This window comes from Impatiens glandulifera, chromosome 5, assembly GCF_907164915.1.
Source record: "Impatiens glandulifera chromosome 5, dImpGla2.1, whole genome shotgun sequence".
NCBI classification, from domain to species: domain Eukaryota; kingdom Viridiplantae; phylum Streptophyta; class Magnoliopsida; order Ericales; family Balsaminaceae; genus Impatiens; species Impatiens glandulifera.
The window spans coordinates 48,647,366-48,669,584 of record NC_061866.1 but is presented as its reverse complement, the minus strand read 5'-3'; the positions used below and the strand labels follow the sequence as shown (position 1 = coordinate 48,669,584).

Here is a 22,219-nt window from a genome sequence, read left to right as displayed (position 1 = left end):
TATTAGCATTGTGATGAGCTTCTATAAAATCTTGGCAAAAACTTTAGTTAATAGGCTCAAAGTTCTTTTGCCAAAACTCATTTCTCCTAACCAGATGTCGTTCGTACAAGATAGACAGATCACCGACGTTTCTCTCATTGCAAACTTGTAAACTTGATATCAAATTTTTTTTGATCACGTCAGTTGAGATTTTCTCTTTTCTCTCCTTGAGAATAGGAGTTTTGAAGTGAAATGGAGGGGATAGATCAAAACTTGTGTTATTGAACCTAATTTTTCATTTTTTATCAACGGCGCGGTGTCTGAGTTTTTCAAGATCTCGAGGGAGCTTAGACAAGGGGATCATTTATCACCCCTCATTTTCACGGTGGTTATGGAAGAATTATTAAAACTATTCAAGAGGGCCATCAATGCTAGTCTTTTCATGGGAATTAATATAGGAACGACGAGAAGACCCAACTACATATCTCATTTACTTTTGTTGATGACACTCTTTGTCTTACTAAACCTACAACATAAAACCTTCATTCTCTTCAGAAGATTCTTATTCTTTTTTAGGCAGGCTCGGGGTTGAAGATTAATAGAAAAAAGTTTGAACTTTTTTTCATTCGTAACGTTAATAACACCTAGTCATTGGCCGAAATTTTTTGGGTTCAGAATTAGTTCTCTCCCATCAAAGTATATCGGTTTCCCTCTCAACGCCAAATTCAATTGCAAGGATATTTGGATTCCTATCATCAAGAAAAATGGGAAATAAGTTAGCTCTTTGGAAGAGTAAACTTCTCTTTAAAGGTGACAGGTTGGTCCTCATTAAGAACAATCTTGCCACAATCTCAACATTCATTATGTCACTCTTCCGTATCCCTTCATCAGTGGTCAGTAGAATTGACACACTCATTAAGAATTTCCTTTGGGGCGCTCCAACTCATCTAAAATCACTCACTTGGTGAGATGGGACACAACGAAACTTGACGTTGTTGACGACGAACTCGGAATCAAGGACTTCTCCTTTTTCAACACTTCGCTCCTCTATAAATGGTGATTTCTCAACAAAAACACAAGTCTTTGGAAGAAAACAACCATCGCCAAGTACGAACTTCGAGATAACTAATGGATGCCTCTTTCTAGGAGAAAATTTATGGGTAAAAGTGTATGGGGTCGTATCTATCTAAAACATGGGAGAAGCTTCACCCCCTTCTCATTTTTACGGTTGGTAATAGTAAGAAAATCAATTTCCGGAATGATATGTGGCATCCTAGTGGAATATTGTCAGACTCTTATTGAGATCTTTTTGAGATCTCTTGTAAAAAGGAGTCTAAAGTGGTAGACTATTTTTGTCTCATATCTAATAAAATTGTTTGGAGAATTCCTTTAAATAGACAACTTTCCATTGAAGAGGAGGGGAGACGAGATCTCCTCATAGATTCTCTTACCAACGTTTCAATTGACCTAAAAACTGATGACTCTCCCGATTTTAAAACTAGCTACATTTATCATGCGTTTCTCTAAAGAACTTCATCCCGGTTTTTTTGGAAAGAGGTGTTGAAATATAAAAATTCCATCAAAAATCTCGTTTTTGGTTGGGAAGCTATAAATAGAGGAGTCTTGACATCTAACAAACTGAAAAAGAAAGGATTTCATCTCGCTAGCAGATGTAACATTTGTTTGAAGAGTGAAGAATTTATTGATCACAATCTTCTTCATTGTGACCTTACCAAAAGCATGTGAACTCTTCTACAGAACCTCCTTCAATTTCAATGGGATACACCACCAAAAGTCGCTAATTCCTGGGTTAAATGAATTGAATTGAGCTCTAGCAACAATATCGTAGACGATTGAAAACCATTCAAATCATTTTTTTTCATTATGTGGTGAACAATTTGGAAATAAAAATATAAAAGAGTTTTCGAATAAAAAAATTATAGATACTAGCGTTTCAAAGAATTTCTGTTATACGTGTTAGCCTCAATCACAAAAAAAAAAAAAAAAAAAAAAATGGACTTGTACAGGATGCAAATAAAAAAAAATGGACTTGTACAGGATGCAAATTTTTAATAAAATTGTATGCTCTTTTTTATAAAAGTTACTTTTAAAAAGAAAAATATATAATATACATATATTAATTTTCTTAATTCTATTTAAACTGTGGTGAGATTTTATTTAAACAAAAAAATAAGTTGTTAATAATTTTTAAAAATATTTTATAATATTAAATGAAATAATATTTAAAATTTAAACAATTTGTAAATATAAAAAAAAAATTAACTCAGTCAAACACTCTAATTAAAGTAAAATATAAAAAAAAATTATAAAAAGAAATATAAATATGAGAGCATATAGAAAAGATGAAAAGTAAAATTTTTAATATTACACGTGCCATTTAAACTTACACAATTAAAATATTTAAATAAGTCACTTATACAAATACACATACGATTTAAATGAGATTCATTTTCTATTTTTATTATTAACAAATATAAATATATTAAATTTGTATATACTAGCTATAAAAGTAATTAGTATTTGAGAATATGATTTAATCAATTATTTATTATTATTACTTAGTCTAAAATTTAGTTTATTAGATATAATTTAATTAGTTTGATTCCACTTCCAGCTTATTTATTTTCCTGAACAATTTATTTGAATGGTTAGCGTTTGGTATATTATTTAACTTGTTATTTTTAATATTTAATAATTAATATTATATATAATGTTATATATATAATATTGTTTCGGTAAATATTAACCATTACATATTTTTAATATTTTCTCTTATAAAAAAATATATCTTATTTATAAGTATATATATATATTTAAATTTAAACGGTCTATTTTTTAGAATATGTTATGTTATTTAACTTAAAAAGTTAACATTATCTTAAAATTATTTCTTGTTATCCATAATGAGGTTAGTTTGATTCCATTTCAGCTTATATATATTTGTGTACATTTATAGTTATTCAACTTTTTTTATACTTTTTTTTAAGTATTAATCATTTTTTAATATTTTTAAATAAAAATAATATCTTATTTATAAGTTATATATATTTAAAATTTTAACGTGTACATTCTTTAAAAAAAAATTGTAAATTAGAAAAGGGAGCACCCACAAAAATAGTTCAAATTATTTCTAAAAGACCAAAACTCATACTAACAAACTAGAATTGCCAACCATACTTATCATTATCATCTCCTCAATTTAATGCGTTTTATATAAGAATCAAATATTTTATAATTATTTTCTTATGAATCAGTTTTATCAATATTATTTTAGTTAATTCTTTTTTTTAGGACATTTATTATAACAATCATATAAATTATAACAAATAAAAATATAATAATTATGTAAGTTATAATAAATAAATAAAAATAGTTATTTTTAATAAATATAGATAACTAAAAATATAACTTTTATATATATATAGATAACTAAAAATATAACTTTTATATATATATATATAAAAAAAAAAAGTTATATTTTTAGTTATCTATTAAAGTTATATTTTTAGTTATCTATATATATATATTCTGGTTAGTTTTGAGTTATTTGATATTAATTTTAAATAACTTTATAATTTAAAATGAAAAGTAAAAAATAACATTGAAAAAGTAGAAGAAAATAAATAATAAAAGAACTAGAGAATAACAAAAATATGAAGTAGAGAGTGAGAGAGAAAATTGTGATTTTATTTTTTAATAAATTAATATTAAAAAGCTACACTTTAACTGTTGACTAATTATATTAATGTAATAATTAAACAATTCTCTTATTTATTTATGTTTATAATTAATAAGCGGAATCAAAATAGATAGAAATAAGTGGAGTATGAAATAATATTTTAATTTTCCTTATTCTAGGGAACTGAGACGACAGCAAAAATAATAAGTCATTATCACACAACTAATAATTAATTTGTTTTTTAAATCCCTGAAATTGGATCTCAAGCATACTAAAAAAAACAATTGTCCTAACTGAAAAAAGAAGGATAAACGTAATCTATACACAAACATTAAGAGTATAGAATCAACTAATTAAATAATTCAATTTTAAGCAAATTAACAATAAGCCTGACATATATTAATTAGGAAATGCATAATATATATTTCATTGGATTTATAATTAATTTTATAATATTTAGGATCAAAGTCATTTATTTAAAATAATGCCATTAATTTTAAAGATTAGTCAATTTTGAATAACATTTATTTCAATTATCATAAAATATATTTATACATTATAGTATTTTAATAGAAAGAGATTGGACAAATTTCATGTTATTTGAGACTTTTGAAAATCTTAGTTTGGAGGGATGAGTTTTATTATTATTACACTTATAATGGTGAATGAATGTTTGTGGATGTTTCATTTGTTTCTATTTTCCTTTTTTTATATTATGGATAATTTATCTTATTTATTATATTGTTATCATTTTTTTTTTGAAAAATATTGTTATCTCTTTATTCATTATCAAATGAGAGAATTAGAATTAAAAATAAAAAGTAAAATGAGAAAATTATAAAAAGAAGATGGATTAAAGTAAGAAATCAATAAATTAAAGTTATTATAAAGAATAAATTCAAGAAAACTTTACAGAAGAAATCAACTACGATACTTTCGTATCAAATATTAAATATTCATATGTTTACATTGCATATAGAATAATTCCGAATAACTGAAATTAAAAAGATAAAATATACATATGACACTTCTATTTTACATTTTCATATAAATAAGAGATATAATTTTAATATAACTAAAATATATTTAATAAGTTACAAAAACAGAAAAATTATTTAATAACTTGACTTCAATATAATTATATAACTTATATTTCAATACAAAACTTGATATAAGAATAAAAGGTTTATCTAGTGTAATATTTTTTAATATAACTATCAAGTTTATCATTGAGTTAGTAAAATCGATTGTATGGCTTTCTAGGTCCTATGTTAATATCAAGAAAATTGTGTTATAAATTTTCGGACAATTACTATAGAGTCACTAAAAATATATATATATAATAGCAATGTCAATGTTTTTTTTAGTTTAAGGATCTTATACAATTATAAAATAAAGAGAGAAAAGTTTATGTATATGTGAGATAATGAATATGATAGAAAGGTATAAGATTATATAACATGAATTTTAGATAAACACTCTATTATTATTATTATTATTATTATTGTATGTCAAAACCCAAAATAATGTATTAAAGCTTAATTCATTGAATTAGGACATTCACTTAATTTTCTTATCTAATTAGTTCCAGATCTTCTTTGTTGATTTGACTTCTCCTTGTCTTTATTCTTTTAACATATATATGTACAAAATTTTGTTAATAAATGATATCTCTCAAATTCATTGATCTTGATCGATTAAATTTTGTTAATATATGATATTGCAGTTACTCATATAAAAAATCTTAAAATATTCTTATATTATATAAGATGATTTACCTTTTAAATTATATGAGTATGAATGTCTAGCTTACTTTTTAATTCTTTAATTCTTTGATCCTTATTATTTTATAATAAGAAAGATTCTAATTCTTTCTTAATTTAGAAAAAGACTTTCTAACAATTAGTCTCATTCTTGAATTTAAAACTACATTTATTATTATAATCAAATATTTTCCACTTAATAAATAACAATACCCAGTTTAGAAAATACAAATAAATTGCTTAAAAATGATGATTTCTTTCTTAATTCGGACTCTATCACGTGGCCGGTTCAGTGAAAATCTCCGGTTCAATTATTTACTTCAGTACCCCTGAACCGGTGATGAACCAAGAGTTGGATGGTTCTCCTTAACTGCCTGATTGCCTCTCAGGCCTCTTGATGAATGAAAGGAGGGGCCTTTCGTAGTTATTACATTTCTATATATACAGATTTGTGTATATCTATATGTATATATAAATCTCCCATTTCTTCCACTTAATTCTCGCAGAAATTCTTGCTTCTCTCTAGATTATCCTTTTCTCCCTTGAGTCTTCTTCTTCTTCTTCAATCCTGACCCGTTTTGACTCGATCCTGGTCTCATTACCGATTTGTAAGTTAATCTGTCTCTTTGATCTCCTTAGTTAAAGTTAGTTTTACATTGAATTTTAAATTTTTCTGCATCTAGTACTGTGTTTTATGTAGATCTGCTATGAATTTGAGCATTTCCATGTCAACCCATTGCCTAGATTCTTATTTTAGATCTGGGTTTATAGTTTTAAATAAAAAAGATGCTGAATTTTGTATCTGAATGCTTTGTGGTTGAGATCTGAGTGAAATGTATGACAATGATTGATGTATTTGTAATATATTTATTTTCTTCATACAACTTGATATTAAAAAAGAAGAAGAGGGGGGAGTATACAATGCATGCGCTACCTAATAAAATAAGGGAAAGAAAGGGTTTTTGGTATCACAATTATTTCGTGCATAAGGCAATTATAAGGTGTATGTCAAGATCAGCTGCTGTTTTGAGATAAATCTTTGTTATTTTCATGAGTCTTTGATTATTGTTCTGAAATTTTGAATTTTTTCATTATCTGATCTACAGAGCCTAACATGGCTACATATACTCCTAAGAATATCCTCATCACCGGGGCTGCTGGATTCATCGCATCTCATGTCGCCAATCGCCTTATTCGTAGTTACCCTGACTACAAGATTGTTGTGCTTGACAAGCTTGATTACTGTTCCAGTCTTAAAAACCTGCAACCTTCTAGATCATCTCCAAATTTCAAGTTTGTCAAGGGTGACATTGGCAGTGCTGACCTTGTCAATTTCTTGTTAATCACTGAATCAATTGATACAATCATGCACTTTGCAGCCCAAACACATGTTGATAACTCTTTCGGTAATAGTTTTGAGTTTACCAAGAACAACATTTATGGGACTCATGTCCTTCTGGAGGCGTGCAAAGTCACGGGTCAAATCAGAAGGTTCATCCATGTCAGCACTGACGAGGTATATGGAGAAACCGACGAAGATGCACTTGTGGGTAACCACGAGGCCTCGCAGCTCCTTCCTACGAACCCATATTCCGCCACGAAAGCAGGGGCGGAAATGCTTGTTATGGCTTATGGTAGATCATACGGTTTGCCAGTGATTACTACAAGAGGAAACAATGTCTATGGCCCTAATCAGTTTCCTGAAAAGCTAATCCCTAAGTTCATCTTGCTAGCTATGCAGGGTAAACCTCTTCCAATCCATGGCGATGGTTCTAATGTACGTAGTTATCTTTATTGTGAAGATGTTGCTGAAGCTTTCGAGGTCATTTTGCATAAGGGAGAAGTTGGTCATGTTTACAATATTGGTACAAAGAGGGAAAGAAGGGTAATTGATGTTGCTACAGATATATGCAAACTATTTTCGATGAATCCTGATTCGAGCATTAAGTTTGTGGAGAATAGGCCTTTCAATGACCAGCGTTATTTCCTTGACGATGAGAAGTTAAAGAACTTGGGGTGGTCAGAAAGAACTGTATGGGAAGAGGGTCTAAAGAAAACGATGGATTGGTATATCAAAACCCCTGACTGGTGGGGTGATGTTTCTGGAGCATTGCTTCCTCATCCAAGAATGCTTATGATGCCTGGTGGGATCTGTAATGACACTTCATCTCAATTGTCTGGCATTACTAGCCAAGAAACTCAATTGGTGGTTCCAGTTGTGAAAACAAGCGATTCCTCTAATAAACCATCGATCAAGTTTCTGATTTATGGTAGGAACGGTTGGTTAGGTGGTTTACTTGGTAAGTTATGTGAGAAGCAAGGGATTTTATATGAGTATGGTAAAGGGCGGTTGGAGAATAGGTCTTCACTGTTGGAAGATATTCAGAATGTGAAACCCACACATGTGTTTAATGCTGCTGGTGTGACTGGTAGACCGAATGTTGATTGGTGCGAGTCTCATAAGACAGAGACTATACGCACAAATGTAGCGGGTACTTTGAATTTGGCTGATATCTGTAGAGAGCATGGGCTTTTAATGATGAATTTTGCTACTGGATGCATATTTGAGTATGATGCGAATCATCCTGAAGGTTCTGGCATTGGCTTCAAGGAGGAGGACAAACCTAATTTTTTTGGTTCTTTCTATTCTAAGACCAAGGCAATGGTAAGTTGATCACCAATTCCATCTATTTGTGTGTTTTTGTATATTTTATTCAACCAAAATACCCCTTTTCAAATATATAGATTTATACCCTTAATGTCTTTTTATTCAAATAACCTAGTTTTCAATAACTTACACTGGACAAGATTGTTTTGAAAGGCTCGTGTTTTTTCAAATAACCCAAGAACGAACAAGACCTAGGATTATTTGTATTTGATATTTTAGTTGATGATGGGATAATGTATTAACCCTTTGTCAAATAAGGTTTAACTATTTCAAATGGATCATTATGTCTTTATTTTTGGTTCATGATTGTTTTACTTTCATCATGAACAAGGTTGAGGAGCTGCTGAATGAGTTTGACAATGTGTGCACTCTTCGAGTAAGAATGCCAATATCTTCAGATCTTAACAACCCACGAAATTTCATTACCAAGATTTCGCGTTACAACAAGGTGGTTAACATTCCTAACAGCATGACCATCTTGGACGAGCTTCTTCCAATTTCAATCGAGATGGCAAAGAGAAACCTTACAGGAATTTGGAATTTCACCAACCCGGGGGCTGTGAGTCATAATGAGATTCTGGAGATGTACAAGAAATATATAAATCCGGAATTCAAGTGGGATAACTTCACATTGGAAGAACAGGCCAAGGTGATCGTCGCTGCTAGAAGCAATAATGAGATGGATGCTTCCAAGTTGAGTAAAGAATTCCCCGATATGCTTCCGATAAAGGAATCGCTGATCAAATATGTGTTTGAGCCAAACAATAAGAACAACGTTGCAGCTTGAGAATAGTTATAGCAGTGTAGTTCTTAGATATGAATTTGCTAAGAAGAGGTCCTCCACTTATATTATTTTTATTATTATTATTGTTAAAACTTTGTTGCCTTTATTAAGTAGATGATATGTATTGTTTTGGTTAAGAAAAAGGTTTGATTTATTATTTTCCAAGTGAGAACCTTCTGTTGTGTGAGAGGAGGCTCTCAACATATATTAATTTGAGAACTTACTATATACATTGAGCTTTGTTTATTTGGATGGAAAATATTAATCTTAATATATACATTGCTTTGTTTAGAACCTTTTTCAATAAAATAATATATATATTAATTTGAAAAACACCTTTTCTTTTTTAAAGTCTATTTAATTAGTTCATAGTTTTCTGAAAATTACATTGAAAACTCTAAGTTTGTTTAAAGAACATGAATGTGATAATAGATTTCAAAATTTGTAATAACAAAGACACTTTGCTTTGACAAGATGATTTAGTAGGCTTAGGTCTTTTGTTCTACATCGGGAAATCACAACTAACCATCTCGATAACATATAAAGTTTGCGAGTTACTAAGAAGTTTTTGTGAACTAGTTAAATAGTAAAAGTTTGTGCAGGCCTCACAAAATGTTAGCATCTATTCACAATTTTGACTAGTTATTTTTGGTAAGCACATAACCAAAAACCTAATTCCATTGAAAATGAGACCTTGTAAGTGTGTCTAAGGCAAAAGTAAACACATGACCAACTATTAATCAAATGCTTGCTTATTTGAATTTCATTTAGAAATGTAACTCTTAGTAGAATAATTTCATTTTTGATTATTCATACCCAAAAAAATCTCTTTATATAATAAAAATATTCATCTTTTTCTGGAATAAACAAATTCTTTTTTAAAAATTTATGTGTACAGCTTGTTTTGCTGTATTTTATGAAATTTGAAAAAATGAATGAAATCTTTAGGAATTAGACAAGACAATTCAGAAATATAAAAAGATGTCACAAACAAAACATAAGTGTAGTTAAAGTGTTCAACTTACTTAGATCCTGGTCAGATGAGTATCGACTTCCTAAACAAGAGTATTATTTTAGGACACAAATATGAAGTAAAGATGAGTTAAACTCGTTTAAAGAGACGACAAAATAAAGTTAAATTGCGATAGCTTAACTATCTTTTATTCTGGAATTTGATTTAACTAGTAAAAATCCTTGAAACAATCATCATCCACACAGATTAAAAATCCAATTCAAATAAACTCACTCAAAATATTACATTAACAAGATAAAGTAAAACGCGCCTAACTGTTAGTCTGCGAAACAAATAAGAAAAGCCATGCATATGATAAATTTACATTAACTTCACTTGGATATAGATTGCTTCAGCTCTGCTCCATGGCAATAGGAATAGCATTATGGATGAAAGTTGTGCTATTCTCTGTAACTGCAAACATATATATAGATTGTTAGCAAAACATATTATTATATATCATATGACTAAATCAGGAATGAATTGCATGCATGATCAAAATCTAAACCTTCTGTTTCTGTTCGCAACCAGTCTTGCCCACAAACCAAAGCTTCTCGAATATCAGGGTTAAGTGAACTTCTTTGAGGGTCAAGCATTTTCCCTCCAGAACTAAACGCCAATTCATGTGAGAAAGTCGACACAGGAATCCCCAATATATCGCGTGCCATCATAGACAGAATAGGGTATCTAGGCGTATGAACCCTCCACCAGTTCAGTATATTGAAATCGTAATTACGAGGAAAGACAGGTTCTTCCAGGTACTTATCCAGATCAGACGATATGCTTTGACTTTGCGAAGTTTCATGAAGATACTTGTCAAAGCCCCTTAACCTATCTCTACAACCATTGCTAGCACCCGATGAACTACTCCCAGCCTTCGTCTGGTCTTGATCGATTGAATTCGTACATATACAGTATTCGCTGAACAAACCCCTTATTCCATTAGAGACCTCTTTTATACTGTTGGAAGCATTCTCCCCATAAATCTGTGGATAACAATATTCCACCAGCTTCATTTTGAATCGGGGGTCCAAGATAACCGCAACCGCCAGAGGCAAACTGCACTTATTCCAGTACTTGTCGAATTTGGCTTTCATTTTTAAGGCTAAGGAACGGGTGAATTCATAGGAGCTCCTGCACCATTCCATCAGATGAATGTGAACGTCGCATATTTCGGGAAAGCATATATTCGCTGTCAGAGGATTATTACTTTTGAAGACGTTAATTACTTCAACAAAGAGTTTGATATAGCCGGTGATTGTAGTCGCCCATTCCCACTCTTCATCAGTTAAACCCATAGTATAGCCCGGTTCTTGTTCTTTCAGGGCAGAAAACACTTTCTTGTATTCTAAAGCGGTTTCGAGCATGTTGTAGGTTGAATTCCATTGAACTGGGCAGTCGACGAACATGTGCTTCTTCGTGGTATCGATTCCGACTTCTTTAGCGACTTCATTAAACTTCTCTTGATTCGCTTGAGAGCATTTCACAAACCTAATGCTTTCCCGAATCTTATCGGTTATCAAATGAATCGCTTCAAAAGCATCCTGAACCATAGACCTTAGAACGTGTGTGCCACATCGAATATCGAAGAACTGGCCATCTTTTAACAGGGGCTTGTTTTGAGATAGCCAGTCTTTGATTTTGACAGCAGTATCGTCGTAGGAAGAGAAATTGTCGAAAGTCATTGAGAACAGCATCCTATCGATATCCCAATCCATCAAACACTTAATAATGACTTCCGAAAGCATGTCATATGTGTGAGAAGTGTCTAGGGTTATGAAATTGAGAATCTTTTTCTGCATTCTCCAATCCTCATCAATGTAGCATGCCGTCAGACCTAAGCAACCTGCGTTCTCGAGCGAATCCCACATATCAACCGCAATGTTAACTCTACCCTGGAGATTATGAAGGAGTTCATAAACCTTTTGCTTCTCTTTCCCATAGATAGTCACACAATCAAGTGCAATTGTCCCATTGGCAATTTCGATTAAGGGATGAAGGTTCTTGACAAATATTTGAAAACCGACATGCTCAACCATTTCCAATGGATAGCCATGTAACATGACCATACGAGCAATATCCATCCTACTACGATCTTGATCAAACTTGATGTTTCCGAGATTCATGCCTCCATGGTTGGCGGACTCCTCTCTTTTGGGATCCTGCTTAACCTTAAAATTTCCTGGAGAGATAATTTCAACTTGTTTTTGGTCTTCATCATAGTTAGTCTCTGTGAGGGTAAGGGCAGTGTCCTTTTTCTTCCTTTTCGCTGAAAGTATTTGAGAAACATCGAAGTTGGACCTTTTGAGACATCGAACCAAATGATTTCTCAAATGGGTAGTCCCGCTGTTGCTTGACCCACTGAGTTTCTTTTTACAATGCAAACATACCGCATAACAAGTATCAGCCTTTCTAACTCTTTCAAAGTGATTCCACACAACAGAGGTAAGCCTCTTTGATTTCTTCAGAGGTGTCTCGGTTGCTACTTCCATTAAATGTGTTGGTGGGAGCTAAATAACTCTGCAAAGTCAAGTTCTTTAGCTAAATTCATATTTTACAGAACAAAATTTAGCAAATAACAGTAATATAGCCTTGAAGATGAATACATTAAATACCCAAATATCATTCAGCATAAGAACTCTGAAAATAATTGTAACTTTTAGTATGATCAAAAGAATAGATAGATCCCTTTTCTCATGAACCTATAAGCCACCAATGGTAAAAGTTCAGGCTATGGATATACATACAAACAGAATTACGAGACACCACCAGTTGATTTGATTCTTATGAAAGGTATCTATCTACTATTACCCATATTATGGGATCATGGGTTTGCTATCAAATATTAGCTACAAGACTCCAAATTGATCTTGATTTTAAACTAATGGGTCTGATTTTGACGCACAAGATCTTCAATTATCTGAACAGGAATAAGTTATAAGGAGGGTTACGAAACCAAGGTAGAATGCAAAGTTGGATCGGCTCTATTTCCAACATGATCGGTTAAAAATAGAGGCTACGGACATGAAAGAACGCAGATTTAATAAGAGAAAAGAAAAGGGTATCTGTGGAAGGAACATAAAGAGACGGGAACATACGTCCATGATGAAATTGGATCGGAATTGAAAGGTAAAGAAGAGAAATAGACCTGAAAAAGGCAGTCGGAGTTGCCGGGGATTCGGTTTCGTCCTCGAAGGTTGCGGAGTCCGATGGGAAGATCCGGAAGAAAAAAAGTAGGGTTAGAAGACGGATGGATGCTGGGGTTGTGGATTGTGATAATTTCGGGGGAGGAGAATTTGAACCGGACAATTTCCGGAAGTTCGGTGCCAACCCGATAGGATTTCGCCACATATGTATTATGTATACACTAATTGGGTCATATACGATTCTTTTTCTGTAGTGGGTCGGGTCGGGTCATATTTCTGCTAAAAAAGGAAATACGTGTACGGGAATGAGACTGGATCGGTCAAACTGTGGGTAGAGAGAGAAAGACTAGGGCGTATTTTTTGCAGTCAAACCCAGGTTTAGGGTCCGGTTATGAGTTTGGGTGGGCTTACTAATTTGGCCTTGTTTGGAAATTAATTTATCTTTTTAAGTTCATTAAAATATTTTTGTACGGAGAGAGTATTATTTATTTATATCTTTATCTAGTATCTCAAATTACAAAATTATTTTGTAAGACTGACCTATACTGAGTATATTTTTATTCATTTCTTCTCTATTCTCTCCTAATTTCTCTTTCATATCAATCATCTATTTTTAATATTTTTAGCTCAAATCTATTATTTATATGATGAATTTGCTTCACTAATATGCTCACAAATCCACTCATCCAGCTTATGAATACGACATTTCAAACCGGGACAATCCTAAGATTTATAGTTGGAGTGGGCTTGAAAAGAATTTAAGATAAACTTAAACAAATTTAAACAAAAGAAAGGTATAAAAGTAAGTTTATCATTTTTATAAGTTAGAGAAATAAAGTGAATTATATTAAATTATTTTAAGAAATTAAAAGATGATCACATTTTTACCGTAAAAAAATATTATTTTTTTCGGAGTGGGTTTCAGCCCACCGAACCCCTTACATAGATCCGTCTCTGATCTCATTGTTCATTATAATTTTTTTATACTGGCTTCATGGAACGCAAGTGCAAATGCTTGCTTCAATTTGTTTTTTATATCCCCATAAATTGTATGTTTATAACCATAGGAAATCGATTATTTGTATTGTGTCAATTATATGTCTTTTCCTTGATAATATATTTTTTAGATAGATGATTTTATCTTATCATAACAAATCATTAAAAAAAAGTTTTAAAATTTTAGAGGATCTTTACAATATATTAATATTTTTGTTTGTTTGATTTTTATTTATAATTGTTAAATAGACTATAAATTTCATAATATTATTGACCATTTAAAAAAATGAGTGATGGAAACTCCTATTATATATTATATGCTTAAGCCTTCACTATTATCATTTTAAGTACCTTAGTAACTTATAATATTACTATTTACTTACTCATAATATTACTAGTATTTAGTAGCATATTAGTAATACATTCTGATAAGGAAGCTTGGTTAAAGTATACAGACAGAAATATTAAGAGATATTAAAACACCAAAACAAATGCTACAAAAGTGAATGAATGGACAAACAGAATTAGTGCAATAATACTCCTCCTCTTCCTCCTCCAGATGCTTTACTGTTCATATGTTATAGTAAAACTGTTCTGTTGTTCATCTCTACAGACTGGAAAGAAACAAATAACATATTATGTCAGGTAGACAAATGGCAAAAATTTATAGTACCAGTACTGTTTGTGACTTACGTGAAAAGCTGAGGGCGGTTACGCGAGAGCTGAGGCCTTTTCAATGGCGAAAGAATCAGGTTCCTCAAAGTCCCTGATTGATGATTACTATCATGTCCATCTCCAGCTCCAAAACCGGGCCAACCTGTAGTTCTCGTGTTTCTGTTTCCAGGCTCAACTACGCCTGCAGTTGATTTCATGGGTGAACCACCAGCAATTTCAAGGGTCCCAGATTTTGAGCTGGTCTGTCTTTCTGCTGGCCATATGTCCTCTTTAGGTCCTGGAGTTTCAGGAGTGAAAACTGACCAATCTGCCACCAATAAGGCTCTACTATTTCTAGGCAGAAAGCAACAACATATTTCTATAGAATCAAATTAATTTACCTTTTCTAACATGTTCTCTATTGGAAATCATATTAGCTGGACTTTCAAATAGATCAGTCTCAGTTCTATAGAAATTGCTCACAGGCTGGATAGCAGAACGTTTCGTTGTTTCATATTCACTTCTTAGTTGATCATACATCTCATCAAGTTTTCTCTTTTGCCTGCGCTTTTAAAAATATATATACATATCCAACTTGTCAAAAAGTTAACCCAAGGCCAAGGAAGCTTGGCTTTATTTATTAGAAAACCTTACCTGGATTTCTCAGAGAATTTCTCTTGGAGCTCTTGCTTATCTTTGGATAAGCTTTCAATTTCTTTTTCCATCATCTGGCACTTCTTGACCATTTTCTGATAAGCAGTATGCACCTGTTCCAGTTTTTCAGTGAACTTTTCTTGCATCATCTCACATTTCTGCTTGCACTGAGCCACTATCCTGTTCATTTTGAATTGCATCTCTAGTTCCATTTGCCCGTTATAGAACATCACGCTCTTGTATGCACTCTTCATCACTGGACACGGTCAAGGAAAACAAAGCAGAGAAATATTTCCAAAAATTGCTTTTTTCTGCTAAGATATGAGCTCCTTATGTTGTCCAAATAACTGTGTTTCTGAACTTCATTTGTAGTATAGTCTCATTGCCTAAGTAAGACCATTTCGTAAAGGATACATATTTGCGGAGATATCCCAGCCATAGCCATCTGTACAAAATAAAATAAATACATAACTTGTAGAAATTTTCAATACCCAGTACAAATTGAGAAAACAACTAATCATTTGTTAAGAGAAAACTGAAAAGCTAGCTTACATTCACCCATTCATCGTTTGGATTGATATCCACAGGTTTCATAAGACTGAGAAGGAGAAAACACAAGGTTAAAGTGACAACATCATTCAAAACATAGAAAGGTTGTACTAGTAAAATTAATGTTTTTCATCAACGTCTTCACATTTTTACTACAGGAAGGACAATGTTTGCATGTTATAAATAAATAAACAAGTGCTGGTGGAAACATACCTTTTGGAGAGCACTTGTTCACAGATTGGGCAGGCTGCATCAGTACTGAGGATCTTACTGGCATCTTCAGTGCCTTTTAACATTGTTAAGTAAACTTGATGTTGGTGAAAAATGTTACCTAATTATATGTAAAACATAATTGTGGACTGGATACATAAAATGTGACCGCAGGAGGTTGAAACAGCTCGTCCTTCTAGTTCTCTCCAGCATACATTACACCTCATTCCAGCTTGAAGACTCTCTTTACTTTTATGTAAAAATAGAAGGCTCAAATAGCTAGAACAAATAAAAACCCAATTTTTGTAACAAAATCAGCCCACAGGATGGAACTAAAACAAAAGATAATAAAATAAATTTGGTTTTGTATATATATACATGTATGAATTTGCACAGATCTCTCGAAAAGGAAAGAGGTATACAACATTTAATAGTGAAAGAGACGACTCCAGAATTCTGTTGTAGATGCTATAGAATTTCCCATTTTTTAATGCACTTGCAAGTTGCAAGCCAATTTATTTGGCCTGATCCACTTTAATTGGTGGTGTTTTTTCCCAATTGACATGACAATCCAACATAGAAACATTTATTATTGAAGAATAACAATGCAAATATTCAGATTCTCAAAGAAACAGTTTGATGCAATGTCTTCTTAGCAGAGAAAGATACAAAGTTTGTCATGGCTAGTTAAAGAAAGTAACAATTTCCTACATTGTGTGTCCCTGGGATGCAATAACACAGACACATTTCTCATATTGTAATCTAAACCAGAGAGACATGAAAGTAATATGATTCTCCAGAGTAATGATATGAATAGATACTAGCATCAAATTAACACAACTCAAAACTATAAAAGATAAAAATGAATGAAATGATCCAAAAATGATTGAACAGAATTCTCCAGATTGAATAGATACAGTATCTCAAGTTGAATGGAGATGCATCTGTGGCAAAGAGTTATCATCATAATCAAGAAACACAAGCTTTTCAGAATGATCAACTTCACAATTCAAATACTACACAAAACTATTGGTAAAAAAATCAACTCTGTTTACATTATCTTAAACATAATCCTAGATTCAATTTGTTATATATCAACAGGAGCTAGAATAACCTGTTTCCAAGAAGTCGAATCACAGATCACTTATGGAGAGCATGTGTTATACTTTCTGGAACCTTCGGCAATCAATTCCTGCAACTTCAAAACAGCATAACAAGATTCGTCAACTAAGCATGGTATGAGCGATCAAAAACTACAAATGCTGCATGAAAGATCATTGAAATGACCGCAAAACTGAACGTGATGTTCAAATAGATTCAGAATTTCGATCCACAAACAGTCGCACTGAACAACTTTACCTGCATTCTATATTCTCGCGACAAGAAGTGCTTAGGAAAAAGATATATAGCAGGTCGGATGAAGATAGTTGACGACGAAAACGTGTGAAATTCCAACTCCAATCGAGAAACGCGAAGACTAAGAATTCAGTGCCTTCTAGCAACTCTTTCTTCGTTGAAAGTAACCTAAATTTAACTATGAGTGAACAATTCAAAGTTGAACGGTCGATTTCAGCGATCTTAAACTCAATCTTTCTAGTCTGTAAGGCAGTGGAATGGAATGTATTATCAGTCTAAGTTTCGGAGATGGAGGAAAATTAAAAGTTCACAAATGAAATGAATGATAAAAAATTCACAAAATATGAAAAACAATAATATCAAAATGAATGATACGAAACCTTAAATTATGATTATTAAAAGTTCAGTAATTTTTCTCTCAAAATAATACCTCAATCTAAATTTCTCAACAATTACCCAATTTTTTAACAATTACCCAATGACTGCATCATCACTCATACTTTACAAAAGTCTTAAATACTATCAACTTCTTAACAATGCACAATTGAATGAGCTGTCGTTTTCATATTTTTGTGACATATACGACAATGAATTATCATAATGTAACATTTTTTATGCATATATATAAAGGCAAGTTGATAAGTTAAAGGTCTTCGATTCTTTTTGAAAAATTCCGCATTAGGCAATATTCACTCATTTCTCTTTCAGACGAGATCTTACTTTGTTAATGTTGCTTGTAAAAACAATTGGTAAGTCTCAAAGACTAGTCATGTTTTTTTATCTCATTATTATGGATCGTCGAAATTATTCAACGGAAATTATCCTCCTAATTTTTGCACAAAATGTTAATTGAGTATGTGCTTATAAATTGTCAATCTTCTCATAAATATCTTTGTTCCATGCTACAAAAATCTCACAAGACTCCCTATAAAATTAAGAGTCTCTTTCACTAATTTCACTTTTAAATTTTAGTCTCACTAAAATAATATATATGCTAAACTTAACTTAATTTTGTATATCTTCACGTCATCATGAATTTCATAAACGTTCTAAGTAATAACTTTTTTAATCATTAATGAAATCTAGCTAATTGAAATAATTTATTTTATTTTATTTTGACACACTCTTCCTTTTATATATAACCATTAGATCATTAAGCTATTTTAGCTAACTAACAAGAAGAGTTTGGGTAGAAAATGAGAGTTAATTTTATTATTAGAATAAAAAAGAAAAATCACTACTTATTTTTAATTCATTTAAATGTATTTTTATTTATTTTCATAATTATTTTTGCTAAAATTATTGTATCACTTAATAACAACTTATAGTCAATTATAAACTTAATCAAATATCTTTATATTATCCTTCATTGCTGTATTGTGAATTGTGATACACCCGGCCGATTATAGGATGACTTACGTTTGTGCTGCCCGTAGATTTTTTATTTTCTTTTTACAACAAAACAACAAATTAAAAGAAGATAGTAAGTTTGAAAACAATATTTTTTTTTATGAAATTATTAAAATAATGTAATAAATTTGGAAGACAGAATAAGAATTGGAGTGATAATAGTCAAACCATTGTAAGGGATGAAAATAATGGATGAGAATGACAAAATATAGATATAGTGGAGAGGCGGGAAATTTGACGAAATGACCCTAATAACGACACTTTTTGGGAAATTACCAAGGCCTGGTCATTTTTGCAAACTTTATTAGCCTAGGTTATTATTGGCATTGGGTGCTTGGGTTGGGTGTGTCTGTCCTAGCCCCTGACTTGATGGGAATACTCAGAATCGTGGTTATTGGGTGTCTGCCCTAGCTAGCCCATGACTTGTTAGGCATATTCAGAGTAGGCTTTAGTTATAGAGGGATCCAAACTTAGTTTAGCTAGGTTAAATGTCACAATGTTTTGTATATCCAATTGCTTATATGGTTATAATTAAAGAGTGGTATTAATTGGACAAAAAAAAAAAAAAAGAATAGAGAGGAAAAAATAAATAAGTTTCAGATTTGTTTCATCGGTTTAGCTTATTCGTAACTCCTAAAGGCTAAATTAAAGCTACATTTTGAACGGTGTTTTCAGTCATAAAGCTTATAAGTCTGTTAGATAAAGGAAAAATCGAAATTTGATATTTTTAATTAGTTGTTTCTCTTTAGTTGTTAAACAAGATTATTATTTGATCAACTTGGTACAAGAAATTAAAGAATGACCCTAGCTAGCTTGATGATCTAGAGAACCCTTATTATTGAATGTAAAAAGTAAAATAATTCATAGATTATTTACAAATAAGCTGATAGGGCCATGAGAGAAGTAAAAAGAGAGGAATATATATATAAAAAAAAAAAAAGGTGTGTCGGATTTCCAAGACATTATTTCTGGGTTAGTCGTCAGTGAGAATTCCCTTTGCCCTATGCCCTTTGTCTGTGATGTAAAAAGCATATATAATTGGTTTGATGGGTCGCTATTTGTATATAAATTCTTCTTGTCATGCATGCAAAAAGTAAAAAAGAAATTATATGACATATCCATATCTTAACTTAACTTGACAGTACGTACTGGGTGGCGTGGATCCTTAAATTTTAAGCATCAATCAATCAATCAATCCATCCATTATTCAATTGTTTAATTTTAACTCTACCTATTTGTTTACACTTTATTCTCCCTTCCTTACTTCAAATCTTTATAAGACGGCGACCACGTATATATTATCATCATTCATCATCATCATATTCTCTTGATCGATCAATGATTGCCATGTCATCTGTAGATCATGATGGTGATGATTTGTCATCATCATCTTCAGCTACAACGGTCCAGACGGTTTCTAAGACGGTCTCGGAGAGACTCCTACAAAAGTACACGGACGACGTCGACGATTACTACAACTGTTCGGAGTTGGATTATGATATTAATGATAGCAGCTTGCTTTGGTCTCCGGCAGTTCCAAGAAGAGTGTTCTTCGATTCCTTTACCGGAAACATCTGCTCCGACGATCACATGCTCTCCAAACTTCGCAAGCTCAATGTTAATAATAAAGCTCCACGTTGCACCTGCTTCATTAGAACCCTCATTCTTTGCTTCAAATTAAGTTCTCATATATATTAATTAATTGTAACCTTTAACATTCTCGTTTAATTTCTTCCATCTAGCTCATAGCTAGTTATAATATGCTGCTTAATTAATTAATAATTGGGTTTTATTTGAATACTATAATTTGAGCAAATGGCTTAACAAGTCTTTGAATTTTGAATAATAAATCGACCCCACACTCTCTATAATTGTTGTCTTTTAAAAGCAGAGAAAGAAAAAAAAAGGAGGATTTTCAGACTGGAATTTATCTGCTTTTGATGATTTGGGAAGACCCAATTATCATATGAATGTCCATCTCATATGCTATATAAGATTGATATTTTGCGTAAAAGTAGCGAAAGGAAAAATACTTCGAAAATGGACTTGTTTTGGTAATCGAGCTGGAACAACTTATTCTTCCTCAGTAATGTTTTGTTCAGATTAATTATATAAAGGCACAAAATCAAATTAAGTAAAAGAAAAACTCCCACAGAAACTAAAACTAATGGGGACTTTAAAATGAGTTAAAAATATCATTTACTCTGAACAATATAACCCATTTACCGGTGAGAACAAATTAACTAACAAACATTAATTTACAGCTCATTAACAATTTCAATTTTTATTTCTTCAGTTTTAATGATTTATTTGTATCAAAAGGTAGGGGCTTATTTGATATTCTTGAGTTATTTGAAGTTATGAGAACAAAAACTTGGTGACTTAAACTTTTTAATTTCCCTGGACTGGCCAAAAAAGTAAGAACTTTATCTGATGTCCCCGGAGGACAAGAAAAGTAGATCTTGGCAAGGGTGCATGGACAAGTACTCTTATCTCAATCCCATGCTCAAAATTTTGTTCATCAAATTCAAAAAAAAAAACATTTTTTTCAAAAACAATTAATAAAAATCTTAAATAAACGTTTGGAAACAAGCTGCACTAAAACTGATCTTGAAAAGAAAACATCCCAAGAAAACATACATACATATAGATACAGTACTATACAGTAGTATATATGTAGACAAAGCAAGCACCAACCTAGCTAGCAAGCTAGCTACTGTACATGTAGTAGATTCTGCTAGCTGGCTAGGTAACGTCTATATTATTCATATTGAAAGCAGAAAGTAGAGTCGTTGGAGTGAGATAGATAATTAGGTGATATATAATTAATTAACTAGCTAGCTAGTTTTAACCGGATTCGGTGAGACCTACTACATGATCTCTGATCGGCTGCTGCTGCTGCTTCTGATCACTCCGGTGTTCTTTTCCGACGCCGTCGTCTTCGTTGTTATCCTGCTGTTGCTGCTGATGATGATCGTCATGAGTTTCATAATCTATGTCGACTACCTGAATGGGACCCTCGTCTTCTGTAGAGTGAATGTCGAATCTCTTCTTCTTGTTATTTCCAGCTCCAGCCTCCACCACCACCGATTCGTACGAAGTCTTAATCAGCAATTCCGGTGACTCTACTGCTCCTCGTGCACCCGACATCGAATTATTAGCTAGCTAGGGTTTCACTGCTACCTCTTTCAAATATTCCTTATATTAGTTACTTACTGGTACTCATGCATTATATATATAGAGAGAGATATCTAGAAAAACATGCCACGTTTCACAAATGACTAGCTTTTATGGCATGCATGCATGCCACGTACGAGGTGGTCTACTACTTCTCATCT

General features: G+C 31.9%; 3 protein-coding genes across 11 annotated transcripts; 1 reads left to right on the top strand and 2 right to left on the bottom strand.

Moving 5' to 3' along the window:
- Positions 1-5,838: 5,838 nt before the first annotated feature.
- LOC124937591 (trifunctional UDP-glucose 4,6-dehydratase/UDP-4-keto-6-deoxy-D-glucose 3,5-epimerase/UDP-4-keto-L-rhamnose-reductase RHM1) lies at positions 5,839-9,140 on the top strand. The gene is made up of 3 exons (XM_047477878.1): positions 5,839-6,050; positions 6,549-8,107; positions 8,442-9,140. The coding sequence occupies exons 2-3, from the start codon at positions 6,557-6,559 to the stop codon at positions 8,895-8,897; spliced, it is 2,007 nt and encodes a 668-aa protein (XP_047333834.1). The 5' UTR covers positions 5,839-6,050; positions 6,549-6,556; the 3' UTR covers positions 8,898-9,140.
- Positions 9,141-10,113: 973 nt separating this feature from the next.
- LOC124937874 (zinc finger BED domain-containing protein RICESLEEPER 2-like) lies at positions 10,114-13,236 on the bottom strand. Of its 3 annotated transcripts, none has more exons than XM_047478204.1 (3): positions 13,055-13,236; positions 10,415-12,426; positions 10,114-10,314 (listed from the first exon to the last, which is right to left on the bottom strand). In XM_047478204.1, the coding sequence occupies exons 2-3, from the start codon at positions 12,396-12,398 to the stop codon at positions 10,259-10,261; spliced, it is 2,040 nt and encodes a 679-aa protein (XP_047334160.1). In that variant the 5' UTR covers positions 12,399-12,426; positions 13,055-13,236; the 3' UTR covers positions 10,114-10,258. The 3 variants fall into 3 exon arrangements, with proteins under 3 accessions (XP_047334160.1, XP_047334158.1, XP_047334159.1); XM_047478202.1 differs by having other exon boundaries at positions 10,114-10,320; positions 13,055-13,234; XM_047478203.1 differs by lacking the exon at positions 13,055-13,236 and adding an exon at positions 13,005-13,019 and having other exon boundaries at positions 10,114-10,320.
- A 1,215-nt stretch (positions 13,237-14,451) lies between these two features.
- On the bottom strand, positions 14,452-17,741 carry LOC124938800 (E3 ubiquitin-protein ligase CCNB1IP1 homolog). 7 transcript variants are annotated; one of them, XM_047479311.1, is made up of 10 exons: positions 17,475-17,741; positions 17,230-17,313; positions 16,273-16,394; positions 16,119-16,191; positions 15,909-15,954; positions 15,771-15,801; positions 15,357-15,612; positions 15,104-15,264; positions 14,742-15,021; positions 14,452-14,662 (listed from the first exon to the last, which is right to left on the bottom strand). In XM_047479311.1, exons 3-10 carry the CDS (start codon positions 16,340-16,342, stop codon positions 14,656-14,658), a joined length of 924 nt encoding a protein of 307 aa, XP_047335267.1. In that variant the 5' UTR covers positions 16,343-16,394; positions 17,230-17,313; positions 17,475-17,741; the 3' UTR covers positions 14,452-14,655. The 7 variants fall into 7 exon arrangements, with proteins under 7 accessions (XP_047335267.1, XP_047335268.1, XP_047335263.1 ...); XM_047479312.1 differs by having other exon boundaries at positions 14,742-15,000; XM_047479307.1 differs by having other exon boundaries at positions 14,453-14,662; positions 14,742-15,030; positions 17,475-17,740.
- Between the last annotated feature and the right edge of the window lie 4,478 nt (positions 17,742-22,219).

Excerpts from the sequence above, each read along its gene's own strand:
- LOC124937591 (XM_047477878.1), top strand. The coding sequence starts at position 6,557 with ATGGCTACATATACTCCTAAGAATATCCTCATCACCGGGGCTGCTGGA. Across the intron at positions 8,108-8,441 it reads ATTCTAAGACCAAGGCAATG|GTTGAGGAGCTGCTGAATGA; the intron begins GTAAGTTGATCA and ends ATCATGAACAAG.
- LOC124937874 (XM_047478202.1), bottom strand. The coding sequence starts at position 12,398 with ATGGAAGTAGCAACCGAGACACCTCTGAAGAAATCAAAGAGGCTTACC. Across the intron at positions 10,321-10,414 it reads GTTGCGAACAGAAACAGAAG|TTACAGAGAATAGCACAACT; the intron begins GTTTAGATTTTG and ends ATATGTTTGCAG.
- LOC124938800 (XM_047479307.1), bottom strand. The coding sequence starts at position 16,342 with ATGAGGTGTAATGTATGCTGGAGAGAACTAGAAGGACGAGCTGTTTCA. Across the intron at positions 16,192-16,272 it reads CTCCTGCGGTCACATTTTAT|GCACTGAAGATGCCAGTAAG; the intron begins GTATCCAGTCCA and ends CAATGTTAAAAG. Across the intron at positions 15,613-15,770 it reads TGGGATATCTCCGCAAATAT|TGATGAAGAGTGCATACAAG; the intron begins GTATCCTTTACG and ends GACCGTGTCCAG.